At 38.1% G+C, this 17232-nt stretch overlaps 2 protein-coding genes across 2 annotated transcripts in view; one reads left to right on the plus strand and one right to left on the minus strand.

The window, feature by feature from the left end:
* Positions 1–3958, plus strand: part of slc38a9 (solute carrier family 38 member 9) — a 25446-nt gene extending 21488 nt beyond the window's left edge. The window contains exons 12-15 of the mRNA XM_016249106.1: positions 708–821; positions 927–1075; positions 2786–2875; positions 3132–3958. Of these exons, the coding sequence (XP_016104592.1) occupies positions 708–821; positions 927–1075; positions 2786–2875; positions 3132–3297 (519 nt within the window). The 3' untranslated portion in view covers positions 3298–3958. The remainder of the gene's footprint in view (positions 1–707; positions 822–926; positions 1076–2785; positions 2876–3131) is intronic.
* A 1810-nt stretch (positions 3959–5768) lies between these two features.
* sh2d4a (SH2 domain containing 4A) lies at positions 5769–16034 on the minus strand. Its single transcript, XM_016249119.1, has 8 exons — positions 15726–16034; positions 15373–15568; positions 13620–13743; positions 13382–13529; positions 12457–12646; positions 10659–10789; positions 10326–10543; positions 5769–6209 (listed from the first exon to the last, which is right to left on the minus strand). The coding sequence occupies exons 1-8, from the start codon at positions 15898–15900 to the stop codon at positions 6114–6116; spliced, it is 1278 nt and encodes a 425-aa protein (XP_016104605.1). The 5' UTR covers positions 15901–16034; the 3' UTR covers positions 5769–6113.
* Positions 16035–17232: the final 1198 nt, after the last annotated feature.

Below are 17232 nucleotides of genomic sequence, written 5' to 3' on the forward strand. Positions count from 1 at the left end.
GTGCGTGAGTGAGTGAGTGAGTGAGTGAGTGAGTGAGTGTGGTTTGGCCATAGCACTTCATTGCACAATGTCCAGTCACTGAGCAAACATATTAATTGTTCATTGTAACAACATGAAGATATGAACACAAATAATTATTTTGTAAGATTTATATTAGGTGAATTCTTACTAAACCTTTCAAGAACACTCAGATCAGAAGAAAACATTTTTTTGGAAAGAAGTGTCTTATGCTGATCGAGGCTGATCAAAAATACAATAAACATTATATTACTGTGAAATATTAACACTATCTAAAATGGTTGTTTTTTTATCGTACTATATGTTAAACTGTAATTTATTTCTGTGATCAAAGCTGTATTTTCAGCATCATTACTCCAGTCTTCAGTGTCACATGATCTTCAGAAATCATTCTAATATGCTGATTTGCTGCTCAAGAAACATTTCTGATTATTATCAATGTTGTACTGCTTAATATTTTCATCATATGTTTTGGTAACAATGTAAAAGTCTTTGCTATCATGTTTGATCAATTGAATGCATCCTTGCCGAATAAAACTAAAACCAAACTGAAAATAGTGTTTTATTTATCATCATTGTAAAACATATATATTTCATAGTCGTATAGTGACAATGTTTGAGACTGATCCTGTAGTGTTGTGCATCAGCTGTAGTTCAGTAGTGAGTGTGCACCGATGCTGTGTCCGCAGGTGCGGGATCTGTCGTTGGCGTACCTGCTGGTGGGGATAACATACCTCTATGTGGGTGTGCTGATCTTTGCTGCTTTCCCATCACCACCGCTGTCTAAAGAGTGCATTGAACCAGTAAGACTGAGCTTGCAACTGCAACTCTAATATCATACATTTTTTCAAAATTAGCTGTTTGAGGTGCATTCATTCATACTGACATTGTCTCGTCCTCCTCTACAGAACTTTCTGGATAACTTCCCCAGCAGCGATGTGCTGGTGTTTGTAGCGAGGGCTTGTCTTCTGTTCCAGATGACCACCGTGTATCCTCTGCTGGGGTACCTGGTGCGCGTGCAGCTGATGGGGCAGCTCTTTGGGGACCATTATCCCAGGTGAGTAATAATTGTGTATGATAATGAGTTATGACTGATGGGCGCATTTGAAATCTTTAGTTTCAGATCAGTGCTTTGTTACAAAATGATGTGATATTTGCAAACAAGGCTGAGTTACGACGTCATACTGTTTTGAAACATTTTGAAATGTCAGCGGTTTAATGTTGTGAGGGAGTTTATCTCAGTTGAAACCTTAAACCAGTATTAAAAGTATGTTTGTAACCGCTCTCGAGTCAGTTTTTAGTGGAATTTTCCAAATTCTGTTTGTAAAAGTGTTCAACATATTTGTAGAACTTACAAAAAATGTTGTATTTCATGGTATTTAGTGCAGTTACATGGCTTTATCCAGCAGATGTCCTCACCAAGTAGAGTTTCAATCGCTTCAAAACAGCAAATCAGTTTAATTAACTGTTTCGCTTCATGACACATCCACTGAAACAATGGAGAAGTGAATCTCTGAGTCTTCTTGGCTGTTTGTTTGAAATGAAGGTTCCTCTGAATGAAAAAGGTGGTGTGGGGAATCATCCTTTATAGAGATAATACATAAATTGAAGAGATTGAGTAATGGCAAACTTCTGAAAATTAAAGCACGCTTTACAAAATAGCTGAGATCATGTAACATTCAAAACCGTTGCCGCACACATTTTTGTCCTTTTAAAGAATGAAACTCTAAATCAGATTTTTGAGATGTGCGTTGCACATTATGGAACAAAAGAGGAAAATGTAATTATTAATTTTAGACTAAGTAGCCTTATTATTTTGGAAGGTGCTGTTTCAAAGTTATTAACATAATGTGGCATTATGTTAAACAAACAAACAAAAACAGCTGTGGATCATCCAGATAAAAACACAGTATTAAGAATCAAGCGTATGTAAACTTTTGAACAGGGTCATTTTTATAAATTCAACTATTATTTTCTCTTGTGGATTATATTGTAAGGTCTGCGCACCTGGCCCAAAAAAGGTATCCAGTGGCGGATGAAGGTCTCTTGCGTGTTCGGTCTTTTCAGCGCGCAGAGTTATTCAATTTAGGTTTAACTCAATCTGACTCCATTTTAGTATCTGAATTCTAATTTAGGTTGAAAGGCACATTGGTTGTTTGTCGGTCTCTGATTATTCTTACATTCGATTATTCTAATTAACTCTTTACTTTGTATTTTTTCTCGTTCACTAGGAATCTATGTCGTTTTAGGCCCACTGGATACCTTTCTTGGACCAGGTGCGCGGACCTTACAATATGTAAACGTCTTTTATGTGAAATCTCTTATTCAGGTCAGTACTAAATAAAAGTAACATGCATTTTGTATACTTTGGTAAAATAATTAACATTTTGCACCACAAGTGTGTGTTTGTGAAACAGTGTCGCATTTAAAAGTTAACATTACAAAAGCACACGGGCACATATTTTCAGTGTAGACTACTTCATTGTCCGTAAAACCTTTGACAGAGTTGTCTTCCTGTATTTAATGGACCAATCATGATGCTTGAGTGTGGGACTTCCTTAAAAATCCTGCATTTTAAGTGTTAAGCCACAACCTCATTTATAAAAAAAAAATAAAGTGACTCAGTAATTTCTCAGATTGATGTGTTGGAGCTGGAAGAGGTGCTTGTAAATCATATAGTATGAGCGGGACACTGACTTGCACTGTATGCTTACAAGAATGATCTCAATGTATTGACATCATTGATGCCTCGTCTTTCCATTCCTAGTTTCCTTCATGTGTTTATTCTGAACATCCTTGTTGTGGGAGCTGGAGTCCTAATGGCCAGGTTTTACCCCAACATCGGCTCCATCATCAGGTAAGAGACCGTTTCCTGCTTCCTTTTTTTAAAACAGGAACTTAGTGTCATCATTTCTTAAACTGGGCAGAGGCTGTGTGTATACAGCAGTGCTGTGAAGGATTTGCATTGAACTCTCTCTCTGCCAGACTTCAGTAGTTGAGTTTCCAGACTTGACCCTGTTTATCTCTGTGGAGCTGTTGTGCACAATCTGTATTGTGTGAAGCGCTATAGAAATGAAGGTGACTTGACTTTGGAACGGTTGGTTTCCTCTCAGGTATTCGGGGGCCCTGTGTGGCTTGGCTCTGGTGTTTGTGCTTCCCTCTCTGATCCACCTGACCTCACTGAACCGCAGAGGGGAGTTACGCTGGCCCTCCGCCGTCTTCCACGGCTTCCTCGTCCTCCTCGGCGTGGCCAATCTGTTCGGCCAGTTCTTCATGTAGCACGCTGTGCCTTAAATGAGGCGCTCATTGTCTGTGTTTACCTGATGGAAGAGGAGCTCTGTGTGTTGGGAACAGTTCCTTGGGTGCTTCTCACAGGATTGAAGTCATGGTATTAGAAGTACTAACCAACTAATCAAGTACCTGTGAATTTCATTACAAGAAACTCGCTCAAAGGCACCGAATGTCTTAGTTTTTACATTTTAAAAGGGTTTAATTAAAGCTATGCATTTATCATATTGCTTTTAACAGCTCAGGAAAAGCTATTTCTGCAGGGATTCAATCATTCAGTTGTTTTTAAATGTATTTTAATTTTCTTCAATCGCTAAAATCACCATCTTAAATCAAAATTTGTGTCCTCGCTCTGAATTTGGCACATTTAGTTGAATGCAGAGTGAAGATACTCATGTAGCATGTAATGAGCGGGGTACTAGAACTGTACTGAACGCCAGTGACTTCTGTGTAACATCACTGCTAGAGTGTGCTTGTAAACCATTCACATTCAAAATCAAGTTCTTGAATTAGGACCTTGCTACAGATGAAGTCAGTGTGCAACATAAATGCAACCCGAAGGTCTTCCAGACCCAGTCTTTACTCTGACAGTGTTGTGTAAAGGTAGTGAAATGTAACCCGCTTACAGTAATTAATGGATACATAAAGGGAAACACAACTTCAGTAGTTGAGTTTCCAGACTTGACCCTGTTTATCTCTGTGGAGCTGTTGTGCACAATCTGTATTGTGTGAAGCGCTATAGAAATGAAGGTGACTTGACTTTGGAACGGTTGGTTTCCTCTCAGGTATTCGGGGGCCCTGTGTGGCTTGGCTCTGGTGTTTGTGCTTCCCTCTCTGATCCACCTGACCTCACTGAACCGCAGAGGGGAGTTACGCTGGCCCTCCGCCGTCTTCCACGGCTTCCTCGTCCTCCTCGGCGTGGCCAATCTGTTCGGCCAGTTCTTCATGTAGCACGCTGTGCCTTAAATGAGGCGCTCATTGTCTGTGTTTACCTGATGGAAGAGGAGCTCTGTGTGTTGGGAACAGTTCCTTGGGTGCTTCTCACAGGATTGAAGTCATGGTATTAGAAGTACTAACCAACTAATCAAGTACCTGTGAATTTCATTACAAGAAACTCGCTCAAAGGCACCGAATGTCTTAGTTTTTACATTTTAAAAGGGTTTAATTAAAGCTATGCATTTATCATATTGCTTTTAACAGCTCAGGAAAAGCTATTTCTGCAGGGATTCAATCATTCAGTTGTTTTTAAATGTATTTTAATTTTCTTCAATCGCTAAAATCACCATCTTAAATCAAAATTTGTGTCCTCGCTCTGAATTTGGCACATTTAGTTGAATGCAGAGTGAAGATACTCATGTAGCATGTAATGAGCGGGGTACTAGAACTGTACTGAACGCCAGTGACTTCTGTGTAACATCACTGCTAGAGTGTGCTTGTAAACCATTCACATTCAAAATCAAGTTCTTAAATTAGGACCTTGCTACAGATGAAGTCAGTGTGCAACATAAATGCAACCCGAAGGTCTTCCAGACCCAGTCTTTACTCTGACAGTGTTGTGTAAAGGTAGTGAAATGTAACCCGCTTACAGTAATTAATGGATACATAAAGGGAAACACAAGTCTCTAGGTTTGGTTTCAAGTCCAATGTTTTGGATGACTGTTTGTTACTGATCTTTGTGTCGTTCTCCAGCTGAATCTGTTCTTTGTGAGTTCATGTCACTTTATGAAATATGTGCACATCAATAAGGGAAGCTTAACTTTGCACACTTTTGTGAGATTCCAAAGCTCGAGTCACTTTTAAGTGTTTGTACATTTATGTCCATTTCTGTCTTGTTTATTTTTTAAACAATTAAATTTATGTGACCTCTTTAGGGGAAAAAAAATGCATTTAACAGGATAAATTGAACCCAGCTCACAATATCTTAATTCAAACCTATAAAACTCCAATAAAGTGTTGTTAGCGGTATAATGTTTCCTTCATGATTTCCACTCATTTAAAACCTGCTGAAAGTTTAAGGAAAATGTTAGTCAACTATGAGTAAATGTTTTCATATCACAGCCAAGCATTTTTTTAATAAAGTGTCAGAAGAACAAAACTACATGCTTCCAAAACTGTTTTCAAATGTATTTTGTGATTTAAAAAGAATAAACTTGGTTACTGTTGGTTTGTTACGGTTGATTTGTTTTAAAATAACCAGCTAGTTCGTATAGAATAAAACGAAGAGTGCTCTTGTCATATCAATTTCTGAAATGAAAAGGAATTTGTCTGATTAAAAAAATTGGTAACACTTTATTTTAAGGTGTCCTTGTTACACGTTACATTACTATTATAATAACAATTATTTATGCATAATAACATGCAAGTAACCCCAATCCAAACGCTAAGTAATGCTAATCCTATAGTAAGTACATGTAGTACTCCGTACTTAAATTTATAATTACACTGTAACAAGGACACCTTCAAATAAAGTGTAACCCACTTCATCTTTTTTGAGTTTCATCTTTTCTGTTACACAAAGGAACAGGCTGGTGTGTTGGGATGGAAAATAATTTTTAATGTTGGATTTAAACTTAAGATAAATTTAATACTTTTAAACAGGGGTGCTTATGAAATGTGGCCATGCCTGTAAAAGAATCGCAGGCATGTTGGTTGGAGTTATCAGTGTTAGTGTATTTGTAGTGCTGAAGACCGAGTAAGGCACAGGTCCTCCACTCTTCTGTTGGTTGGAGTTATTATCAGTGTTAGTGTATTTGTAGTGCTGAAGACCGAGTAAGGCACAGGTCCTCCACTCTTCTGTTGGTTGGAGTTCAGGTGAAGAGTTCTGCATAATCTGCTGCGGCTGATTTCTGTCCACACGTGCGCCGCAGACACTCCTCCACTCCAGATGAGCTCAGCGGCTCTACCTAGTGCCACAAAATATAGAGTTACACATCACCACACACATACGAACACCCTCTCAATCCAACTCAAACCCAACCTACTCTGAGATGACTGCTGAAATTGCACATATCCACCGTTTTCCTACATCTCATGATGCTTTGTGTCAATTATGGTAGTAACTTCCGTTAAACTTTATGCAATCAGTGAACGCTTTGTTCTATGCAACAAACACAATAAGCATTTTCAAAAAACGGTGTACAGTGAGGTACAACAGACTGTGAATAAGCCCAAAAAGTCAACTATTTCTCCACTGCAATATTACAGACGTGTTAAAGTCTTCATGAAATCAAGATTTACTTTTACTTCAGCTCTGGAATGGCATTCCTCCTCTGATGACGTCAGTTTGACGGCTTGGGCGGAGCAGAGCCGCTGAGAAACAGAGTTGCGACACTCCCATAGGCTTCCATAGGAACTGAGGAATGCGGAAGTAAAGCGTGATGGAGCAGCCAATAGTTCCAGTATTGAAGCCCATTCATTTCAGTGCTTCTCAAGCACACTCGCCAGAGAGTTGAGGAAATTACAGCAGTTTTTGGCATTTTAACGCATTAGTTTACCTCTCGGAAATCTGACCTTTAGTTGTATTTTATGAAACGCGTTATAGTTAATGTTTAGTTTTAGATAATAGGCAGTTATGCTATATTTGCAATTAGATAACACGAGAAACACCTTAATAGCGATCATAACCAGATGCTAGTTGTCATATTTTTAAGTTTGTAGTCTTTCTGCAATCTTTCTCTCCCTGTAGGAAGTTGAATGAGTTTCAGCTACGGCCCATTAAAAGGAAAACAAGAAAGAGTTTCCCTGAATGCAGTTGGTTGCCTTGTTTTTTTAAAACGTTATAAAAATTGAACATCCTTGGATGTAAATTTTTTTTATTGGGTTAAATTATGTATTTGCTGGACTTTTTTAACATTCACTTATATTGTCTTCTTACATAAATGTCCTAAAATAATACTGGGATGTGAGTAATTAATCTTTTTAAATTCAACATTTAAAAAAAAGCAAAACTTATAAACATTGAGTGTTTGATAATGTCTAAATATACAATGCAAAACATTAAATAAATAAATAAAGCTATTATGACCAGTAAAACCCTGTACTAGAGTAGAGCTAAATATATGTAGGCTATATTTATTAAACAGCCATACAGGCATCTAGTGGTTAAAAGGGGTCATATGATGTTGCTAAAAAGCACATAATTTGGTGTATTTGGTGTAATGAAATGTGTTTATGTGGTTTAAGGTTCAAAAAACATTATTTTCCACATACTGTACATTATTATTTCTCCTCTATGCCCCGCCTTTCTGAAACACGTCGATTTTTGCAAAGCTCATCGGTCTGAAAAGCGAGGGGTGCTGTGATTGCCCAGCTATCCAGTGTGCTGTGATTGGCTGAATACCTCAAGCGTGTGACAGAAATGTTACGCCCCTCACCATACTGTGATGAGCGGCGGCAGCAACAATACTACAGCGAGAATAAGAGTTACGCCTTCTTTTTTTGCGTGAACATTTGAGCGGCGTTAAGCAAATCTTCCCACATAGTGACGTAGACATGTGGGGGCGTGTTAGAACGAGCCGTTTCAGGTAGGCGTGGTGAACTCTTAACTTTTATAAAGAATATATCTTTGGATTTGAGACTTTAGTCTTTGCAACTTTACAGATCTTCTTTATGCACCAAGAGCTTGTAACACTCCAAAGAGAAAGGAAAACTTGAAATTGCATCATATGACCCTTTAAACCATGGCATTACATAGGAATATTATTTTTCTGACCACCAAACGCCTCTAATTTGCCTCTTTGCACTGGAATTTAAAAATATGCTAATTGTAATATAAATAATTATAATCATATTAGAAAAAATATTAATGCTGTCTCTTCATCGCTCCCCAGAATAAAATGCGATTGTAAAACACAGTCAGCGTAGTTATCAATACACAATCAATGCACATTATGTGTTAATAATTACTAGAAATTGCTGAAAATATAGTGAAACTGCTGTCTATCATACTTAAACACATTCAAACATATTGACAGCGCAGAGTTGTTTGGAACTATTGAGAGCTCCATGAACCACGTGACCGCGAGATTCTCAACGGCTCTGGGGCAGAGTATCCTTAACCACGCCCCTCCAACCGGAGTTTGCTGCGAGCGAGAGGTGGAGAGGAGGTGCTTAAATAAAACCCCGCCCCCTCTATTTAATATTCCGTTTCAGTTGTAAATACGTCATAATACTGAAGTAAAGTCAGAGATGCTTTACATTTCTGGTCTCTGGTGTTTCTAGTCAAATTAACATATTTTCCAAGTGGATAATATAACGTTAAACCTATGAAAATGGTTTTAAAAAACACGTGGCACCATAGTTTCATCCCTTTACAGTGTTGCAATGGCCGTCTTTTTGCAGTAACTCACTTGTCATAGTTTAATGAGTGAGTAGAGGACATCATCCTACATCGCTGCAGAAGTACCGACCCAGTGTTTACAAAGTGAACATGCAAAGAAGATCAAATGCCCTTTACAAAAAACGGCAAAACAGCGATGTAGGACGATTTTGAAGTTGGAGGAGAAAATGAGATGGAAGTTTTTCCGACATACCCTAACTGTCATGAACCAGAAAAAACAGAGTTCACGCAGAGCTAGACAATAAGAGCGCTTGAGGTTACAAAGTATATAAATTGTAATTTTTTTCTAGAAAATAACCGATCGTTTCGCTAGATAAGACCCTTCTTCCTCGGCTGGGATCATTTTGAGCCGTTTGAAGCTGCATTTAAACTGCATTTTGGAAGTTCAAACTCAGGGGCACCATAGAAGTCCATTATATGGAGAGAAATCCTGAAATGTTTTCCTCAAAAAACATAATTTCTTTACGAGAAAGAAAGACATTAACGTCTTGGATGACAAGGGAGTGAGTACATTATCTGTACATTTTTGTTCTGGATGTGAACTACTCCTTTTAAAGGCATCAGGACTTGGGCCTGTGGGCTGTGTTGGTTGAGATGAAGGGAGGGTGTCAGGATCTTCGCCTGAACACGCCCACTCCTCTGTGTCAGAAGCTGTCAATGAGAGTCATTGATCCTCACATGTGAAGCACACAGGCAAATCAAGGCGTTGCGGGTAGAGTGAAGCACGCGGGCCGGCATGAGTTCAGTCGAGCCCGATGGAACACCGCTGCACCTGTTTCTTCCTCCGAGGCTCCTGACGAAAGAAAGGAGATTCACGAGCAAAGCAGGGAGAGACTCATGCTCTCGCAGTGAGAGCATTCAGTCCCAATGAGCGCAGTCTCAGCATGGGTGCTGCCCAGGTAAGTGACGCACTCACTGTACCTGTCTGTGTCATGCAGAGGTTCCCCGCATGGCGTGACATTTGCAACAATGTCAGTGAAATTTGCTCCGAAAATTTGCTCTTTTTAATCCACCGGATGGCCGCAGGGGAAGGCTTGCTCTGCGATATTTCCACTGCCAGGAGCTCTTCTATGGCGAGCAACAGGCTGATCTTCTTGCTTTGGCTTCTTTCTTCAGAGTCCAGCGAGGAGATGATCTTCGTCACTGAATTCAGAAAAATGGCGCTCTGAGTCTACTTATATAGCAGTCGGCTCCTCACCTTTTGGCGGGTTGAAGCGCCATTTGTTCGTGCAGCTACACGAATGTGAACAAATCAGACTTCAGCATCAGAGTAAACAGGAGTTTCCCCATAAGCATGTTAAACGCAACGGGAGAGACCGTTCGATGGGGAACAATCAGTTCATAAATGTAAACGCATAAAAATGTGAGGACACTTGTGCATTTATTTATGGTGTATTTTTTGTATGTAAATCTGGTCACACATGTGAACAATAATTCATAAGTATATTAATTTTATTTTCTGAAGGTGAACATTTTTGTATTGTCTTCATTTGTAAGTCACTTTGGATAAAAGCGTCTGCTAAATGACAACGTAAATGAACATGGTGTTATTTTTATTATTATTTAAATTTTTTCGGGACGTGCACACCTGAAGAAATAAAATCCAGAAATGGTTCTGGATTCTGCTGGCCCAATGTACCCTGTTTGCCCAGGACCAGCGAGTGATGTATAGCACATTTACCTGATGATATTCCACCAGTTCAGTGAGCGAGCTGAATCTGATCTGGTCTCCCAGGAGCATGTAGCAGTTCTCTGAAGCATCAATCAGCAGGTGCTTGATTCCCTCACTGGATCGGTAGGAAAGCACATATCCAAAGATCCTCTCGCTAACACGCACCAGGAAGTCCCCAGGCTCGCCCTCCTTCAATAGCACCTCTGCCTGTTCACGAGATATTATACCTGCAGGTAACATGAGATTATGTGAATGATGGGAAATCCAGCAGCATTGTGTGTAACCTCTAGTAGTTTATACTGTAAGTTAAATGAATGAATATAGTCTGTGTTTATTTCTCACCGTGAAACCAGGATGCGATCCGGCTCTGGTCGCGCTGGAATCCTGCTCTGAGCGGCAACTGTTCCTCCTTGAACCAGCGAATAATATGGTCTCGGCTAGACGTTGACAGTGAGCGCCGCATACCACCCTTCCTGCCAATCAGAACACGAGACGTTTAATTACCCTCATATCTTATTCAAATCCTGGATCATCAACCACCATACAGCACAACCCCATACTGAGACATCTTTTAATGTATGTAACAGGAGGATGTAAATCTTAAAAACTGACAGTGTCTTTGCACAACAGATGATGTGTTGAGAGGAATTCCTTGTCAAAACACGTAACTGCACAAACAGTCTGCAGTACGACATTCCTGAGCTGAATCAGACGCCTGAATGAAAAGATGTGACATACAGCTGCGATCAATATATCACTATTAATAGCACTATTAAGAGACACAGGTGACATTACAGTTTTCCCAGAATCAAGGTCTCTGCATAACTTTCTGATTACTGACTATTAGATTACTAATTACTGATAAATAGGATTATATTATACAGATTGTTATATTTACATCAAATTTAAAGGTGGGTGAAAAAATATAAGTCAAAGTACAATATTTTACATCTCAATACTGTTATCAGTATTCTCACGTTAAGATCAATATTTGAGTTGCATGCATATTTTTGTGAAAAAGCAGGTTAACCAGCATTCAGAGCAAACCTGAATGATGAACATATTGCTGCATTCGTTCCACAATAAATCAAACTCAATTTCTGTTCCACTAAAATTCAAACTTAGAACAATATACCACAGTTTCAAATGTATACGCTACTGGTAATATTTGGTATTTTATTGATTGAAAGAAATTAATGCTTTTATTTGCAAAGGACACATTAAATTAATCAAAGGTGACAGTAAAGACATTTATAATGTTACAAAAGATTTGAATTTCAAATAAATGTTGTTCTATTGAATTTTCTATTCATCAAAAAAAAAAATTAAATGTTTTTACAATTTTTTGATCAAATAAATGCAGCTTTGGTAGCTTAAAAATATTCAAAGAAGATCTTAGGGACCTCAAACTGTTGAATGATGGTGTCAATACTAAATAGAAAGAATTGCTGCTACATCACATCTTGACCCGGATAATGCCATATTGACGGGTCTCTGCTCATTGGTTTAATAGATTGTGTTTACATGCACATGAATGTAAACCAAAATTCAATGTTTTTTTTTTTTAATCTGAATAAGACAACTAACAATCTAACCTTATTCTCAACATGCACAACATGTCCAAATGAAATGAAAATTATTTTTGGAGTGAAGAGGACGTTTCCATACAAACGTTAAAGGAAATGAACATATATTGATATACAGATGGCTGAGAGCACCATAAGAGTCCCATGACCTACATTTGGCCTTTGATGGCACCTTCTGTGTGCTGTTAGCAAGAACATGAATGAGCACGAGTCAGCTTCAATTACTGTCCATAATTAGAACAAAAGAAGTGAAAAAAAAAAGATGTCAAGAGCAAGCCTTTCCAGTATTTCCACATGAGAGTAGCAGGAAAAGAAGAAGCTGTTCACAGAATATGCTGATTACATCAATACAGGAATATTCCAGTAGCAGGGAAGCATGGAAACTTCTTCAGAATAAAGGCTTACTCATATTTATTTTGGTAAATGATGTGCATGTAAATGTGGCCATTATGATTGATTATGATCTTTCAAACCACCAGCCCTTCTGTTTCATCACTTCTTTATTATTCAGTTACTGCCACTGGCTCTGATGAGAAGCATATCACACGACTCACCGACTGATAGCACTGCTGCTGTTTCTGGGTTTGGGTTTGGGTGGAGTGGTTAAATCGGTGCTGCCGAAGGCCTTTGTCATGGCCTCTACACGTCCTCTTTCCAGAGCTTTAACTGAGCGCCTGCGGTGGTCCTCGATAGTCTGCTTGGCTAGAGATCGTCTGCGCGTGTCTGCAGCTTTTGACTTCTGCACTGGAACCACATATGCAAAATCACACCGGCTATTCCTTTTATTTATGAACCACAGAGAACAAAACATAATTTCTCAGACAAGACCTGTCATGTAGCCGTTAAACCCCAAATAACAAGTTTCTTTGTGTAATTCTCAATATTCTGAGCGATGATTTTCAGTATTAGTGTATTAGGTCACACTTTATTTTTAAGGTTCAATTCTCACTATTAACTAACTATTAGCTATGAATTTTTCCTCAAACTCCTAATTTGCTGTTTAATAGTTAGTAAGGTAGTTGTGAAGTTTAGGTATGGGTCGGATTAAGGGATTCGTGCAGAATAAAGCATTAATATGCGCTTTATAATAAACGGCCAATAAGCTAGTAATATGCATGCTAGTTAAGAGTGAGAACAGGTCCTTAAAATAAAGTGTTACCCAATAGTATATTAATATTTAAGATTTAGTGTATGCATAATTTCAGTTTAAAGTTTTATGCGAATTTGTTTTTTTTAATACTGTGATACAATAAAACATGTTACTGTATTACAGTAAAGAGCATTTAAAAAGCATTGGCAATTATTCTCAAAATAATCTCAAATGTATTTTGGGTGGGTGATATGTACAGTAACTTTCTGCCTTAAGAACATGTTTCTGTGAGCTTCACTCTATTTCCCATAAACACTGTAGATGCATATCATAAACAGTTCTTAAGCTGTAATTAGTAATTGTTGTGTAGATTGTATGGTTTTCTTTACATGTCTTCTGCCACTCCTTGTCCTGCTCGTCACGAGTGTGTTTACTGCCCTGCACCTCCTTCAGGCTGATGTAAATCTGCTGTTTCCTCTCCTGCTCCAGCCTCCTCAGCTCCTCCTCAGCCTTACGCCTCTCCTCCAACTCCAGTTTCTGACAAAGAAAGGCCTCCAGGTCAGGACAGACCCAGAAGATTTGCTTCTTCATTTGTTTAAAGCAAAAGGGTTTGTGTGGCAGCAGTACCTTGAGTTCCTCCTCCGCTCTCCTCTGCTCCTTCTGCTGGACCTCCTGCTCTGACAACACAACCTGCTCCGGTTCGAGATACAGTCCAGAAAAGCGCTTCTCCAGCTCAGCCTCTTTCTTAGCCCTGTACATTTAGAAGTGAAAAGAACACTTGCATAGGTTATTAGAGTTTTTGGCGGTCATTAATGATTCACAGAACTGAACAGGAAATAGTTGGTATGAGGGGAGACCAGGAATGTCAACGAGAACACTCGTAAAAATAAGAGGTCAATTCCTTCAAGACGTAAGAGAAAAAAGAAATGCCTTGTGCTTACTGTCTAGTACATACTCTTTAAAAAAAGGTATGTGAAAAGAAGCCAGACAAGCTTTTTTTCCCATGATGTATTTTTCATGATATGAAATTCAGGTCGCTTTTACATTTACATTTAGTCATTTAGTAGATGCTTTTATCCAAAGCGACTTACAAATGAGGACAATAAAAGCAGTCAAAACTAACAAAAGAGCAACAATATATAAGTGCAAATGACAAGTCTCGGTTAGCCTAACACAGTACACGTAGCAAGGTATATATATATATATATTATATACACACATAAACACACACACGAAAAGAAAAACAAGTAGATAGAATAGGAGAAAAAAGATAAATATAGATAAAGTAGAATTAAAATAGAATAGAAAGTGTTCGAGTTAGAGGGTCAAATAAAGGTGGAACAGATGTGTTTTTAGTCGTTTCTTGAAGATGGCTAAGGACTCAGCTGCTCGGATTTAAGCTGGTATTTCATTTCGTGGTAGTTTAATTTTGCACATAATAAACAGTTACGGTCAGTTACTGTCATGACTTATATTACACAGAAGTCTCTTCAGTTTAACTCTGCACTTGGACGTTTGCCCTTTAGTTCAGTGCAGTTATCTGCAACACATATTGCATCATGGAAATACCTGCCATTTGGTTTGTTTGCACTGATATACACCCAAGCAGGCACTGATTATTATAATTTTACATCAGAAATGCCTCTAAAACCAGAAACCAATATTCATTTGAACTTCAGTCCAGCAGTCGCATTGAAAAGAGCAAGTGCATGAGGAGGAAGTGGCATCAGCAGGAACACAGTATTCGCACACAAACCCTGTGATGATAACATCCCATCAAACTGGTGAAATATTTAACTAGTGTTGACCGAGTGGATTACTTTGTAGTTTATGCCAAGCAATACATTTTCAGAGTTAAAGATCAATTATAATAGAATAGAAATGTTGCCTTAACCTTCAAGTCGAAGCACTAAAATTACCAACTGGAAAGAAAAAAAATGAACTAAACTGAACTTGGAAAAAAAAACTAAATAGTAATATTAAAATAATAATAATAATAATAAAATATTTAGTGCCTCGCACACCTGAATCAATCATGGGTGCGCTGGATTTTAATGAGCAACGTTTCGATCAACATTTCTGTGATGATGCAAACTTGAGTGGTGTGCGGGACTAATAAAAATGACAAAATTAGTAAAAGTTCAATTGAAAATATTCAAAATATAATACTGATGTTCAATGATTCTCCTTAGATTCTCATGATACTTTTTCAGGATTAAATTAAAAACACTATAATATACTGAATTTTTCATTTAAATCTACATTAAATGCAGTGCAATAAATAATAACATTATATATAGCTACTTTATAACTTAAATAATATATAATTGAGATTGCATTACATTAGAGAAAGCTGTGAGTATGACTGGTGCAGTTTTACCTGAGCTTCTCGGCCTCTCTCTGGGCCTGCAGTGCTGCTCTCTCAGCCATGATCTCGTCACAGATCTGATCGTAGGGTTTGTCACCAGGATGTTCTCCCATCACCCAAACCCACACGTCCTCATCTAGACCCTTTATCCAAGACCATAAATGTGTGTATAAAAAAATAAATATCATCAATTCTGATTTCATGTTTACTATAGTAACAATTGTTTCTTTATAAATCTTTATAAAATTCTTGTTTAACGAAGTGCAAGCTTAGTGAAATTCAGTAATCCATACATTTCTGGTAATATTTATGACAGACCCTCTGCCCAGTATATTCTCATCTTAATGACAGTGAAGATTAAAAACCTTTTTTGACTTTAACACGTGCAGCTTCCTCCTTCTCCAGCTGCGTCTCTATCTCTCTCCATCTCCGGATCTGTTCTTCTCTCATCTTAAAGAACAGAATCTGTTTCTGTTCCTCATTCAGCTCGGCCAGCAGCTCCGGCTCGATGTACATGTCAACCAATATCTGCTGCAGCATCTTCAGGCCTCAGGAGCAGAGCTCAAACCCCTTCAGCTCAAGGCAATGCCCCTCTCTGTTTCTGTGGGTTTGGACTTTGTGAAAACAGAACTGTTTAATGACACAAAAGAAGATATTTTTGGTTTGGTTCCCATTGACTTACATAGTGTGGACCAAAAACAACAACAACAACAACAACAAAAACAGACATTTCTCAAAATATCTTCTTTTATGCTCCACAGAAGAAAGCAAGTCATAATGACAACGATTTTTTTATTATTATTTTTTTTTAATAAATTTAAAAACTATTCATGTGTCATTTATTATTACTCTATTTATTTTTCCTCGACTAAAAAAAACCTTAACACCATAGTAGTTATTAAAGTATAGAATAACACATTTACTGACTGTCACATATTTGAAAGAAATCTGATGTCAGTATAGTCAATATACAAATGTAAACAAGCAACAGGAAGCAGGAAAAAACCCGTCTATCAATCACCCATCACACACACTCACACACTCACACACAGACACACACACTCACACACACACACACACTACATTTCTGGTAATATTTATGACAGACCCTCTGCCCAGTATATTCTCATCTTAATGACAGTGAAGATTAAAAACCTTTTTTGACTTTAACACGTGCAGCTTCCTCCTTCTCCAGCTGCGTCTCTATCTCTCTCCATCTCCGGATCTGTTCTTCTCTCATCTTAAAGAACAGAATCTGTTTCTGTTCCTCATTCAGCTCGGCCAGCAGCTCCGGCTCGATGTACATGTCAACCAATATCTGCTGCAGCATCTTCAGGCCTCAGGAGCAGAGCTCAAACCCCTTCAGCTCAAGGCAATGCCCCTCTCTGTTTCTGTGGGTTTGGACTTTGTGAAAACAGAACTGTTTAATGACACAAAAGAAGATATTTTTGGTTTGGTTCCCATTGACTTACATAGTGTGGACCAAAAACAACAACAACAACAACAACAAAAACAGACATTTCTCAAAATATCTTCTTTTATGCTCCACAGAAGAAAGCAAGTCATAATGACAACGATTTTTTTATTATTATTTTTTTTTTATAAATTTAAAAACTATTCATGTGTCATTTATTATTATTCTATTTATTTTTCCTCGACTAAAAAAAACCTTAACACCATAGTAGTTATTAAAGTATAGAATAACACATTTACTGACTCACATATTTGAAAGAAATCTGATGTCAGTATAGTCAATATACAAATGTAAACAAGCAACAGGAAGCAGGAAAAAACCCGTCTATCAATCACCCATCACACACACTCACACACTCACACACAGACACACACACTCACACACACACACACACTCAC

Source organism: Sinocyclocheilus grahami, unplaced genomic scaffold (assembly GCF_001515645.1).
Source record: "Sinocyclocheilus grahami isolate Dianchi unplaced genomic scaffold, SAMN03320097.WGS_v1.1 scaffold911.1, whole genome shotgun sequence".
Lineage (NCBI taxonomy): Eukaryota > Metazoa > Chordata > Actinopteri > Cypriniformes > Cyprinidae > Sinocyclocheilus > Sinocyclocheilus grahami.

Coding starts and splice junctions, on each gene's coding strand:
- sh2d4a (XM_016249119.1), bottom strand. CDS start 15,900: ATGCTGCAGCAGATATTGGTTGACATGTACATCGAGCCGGAGCTGCTG. Junction 13,744..15,372: donor AGAGAGGCCGAGAAGCTCAG/GTAAAACTGCAC, acceptor CTAAATGTACAG/GGCTAAGAAAGAGGCTGAGC. Junction 6,210..10,325: donor AACTGGTGGAATATCATCAG/GTAAATGTGCTA, acceptor TTGTGGCACTAG/GTAGAGCCGCTGAGCTCATC.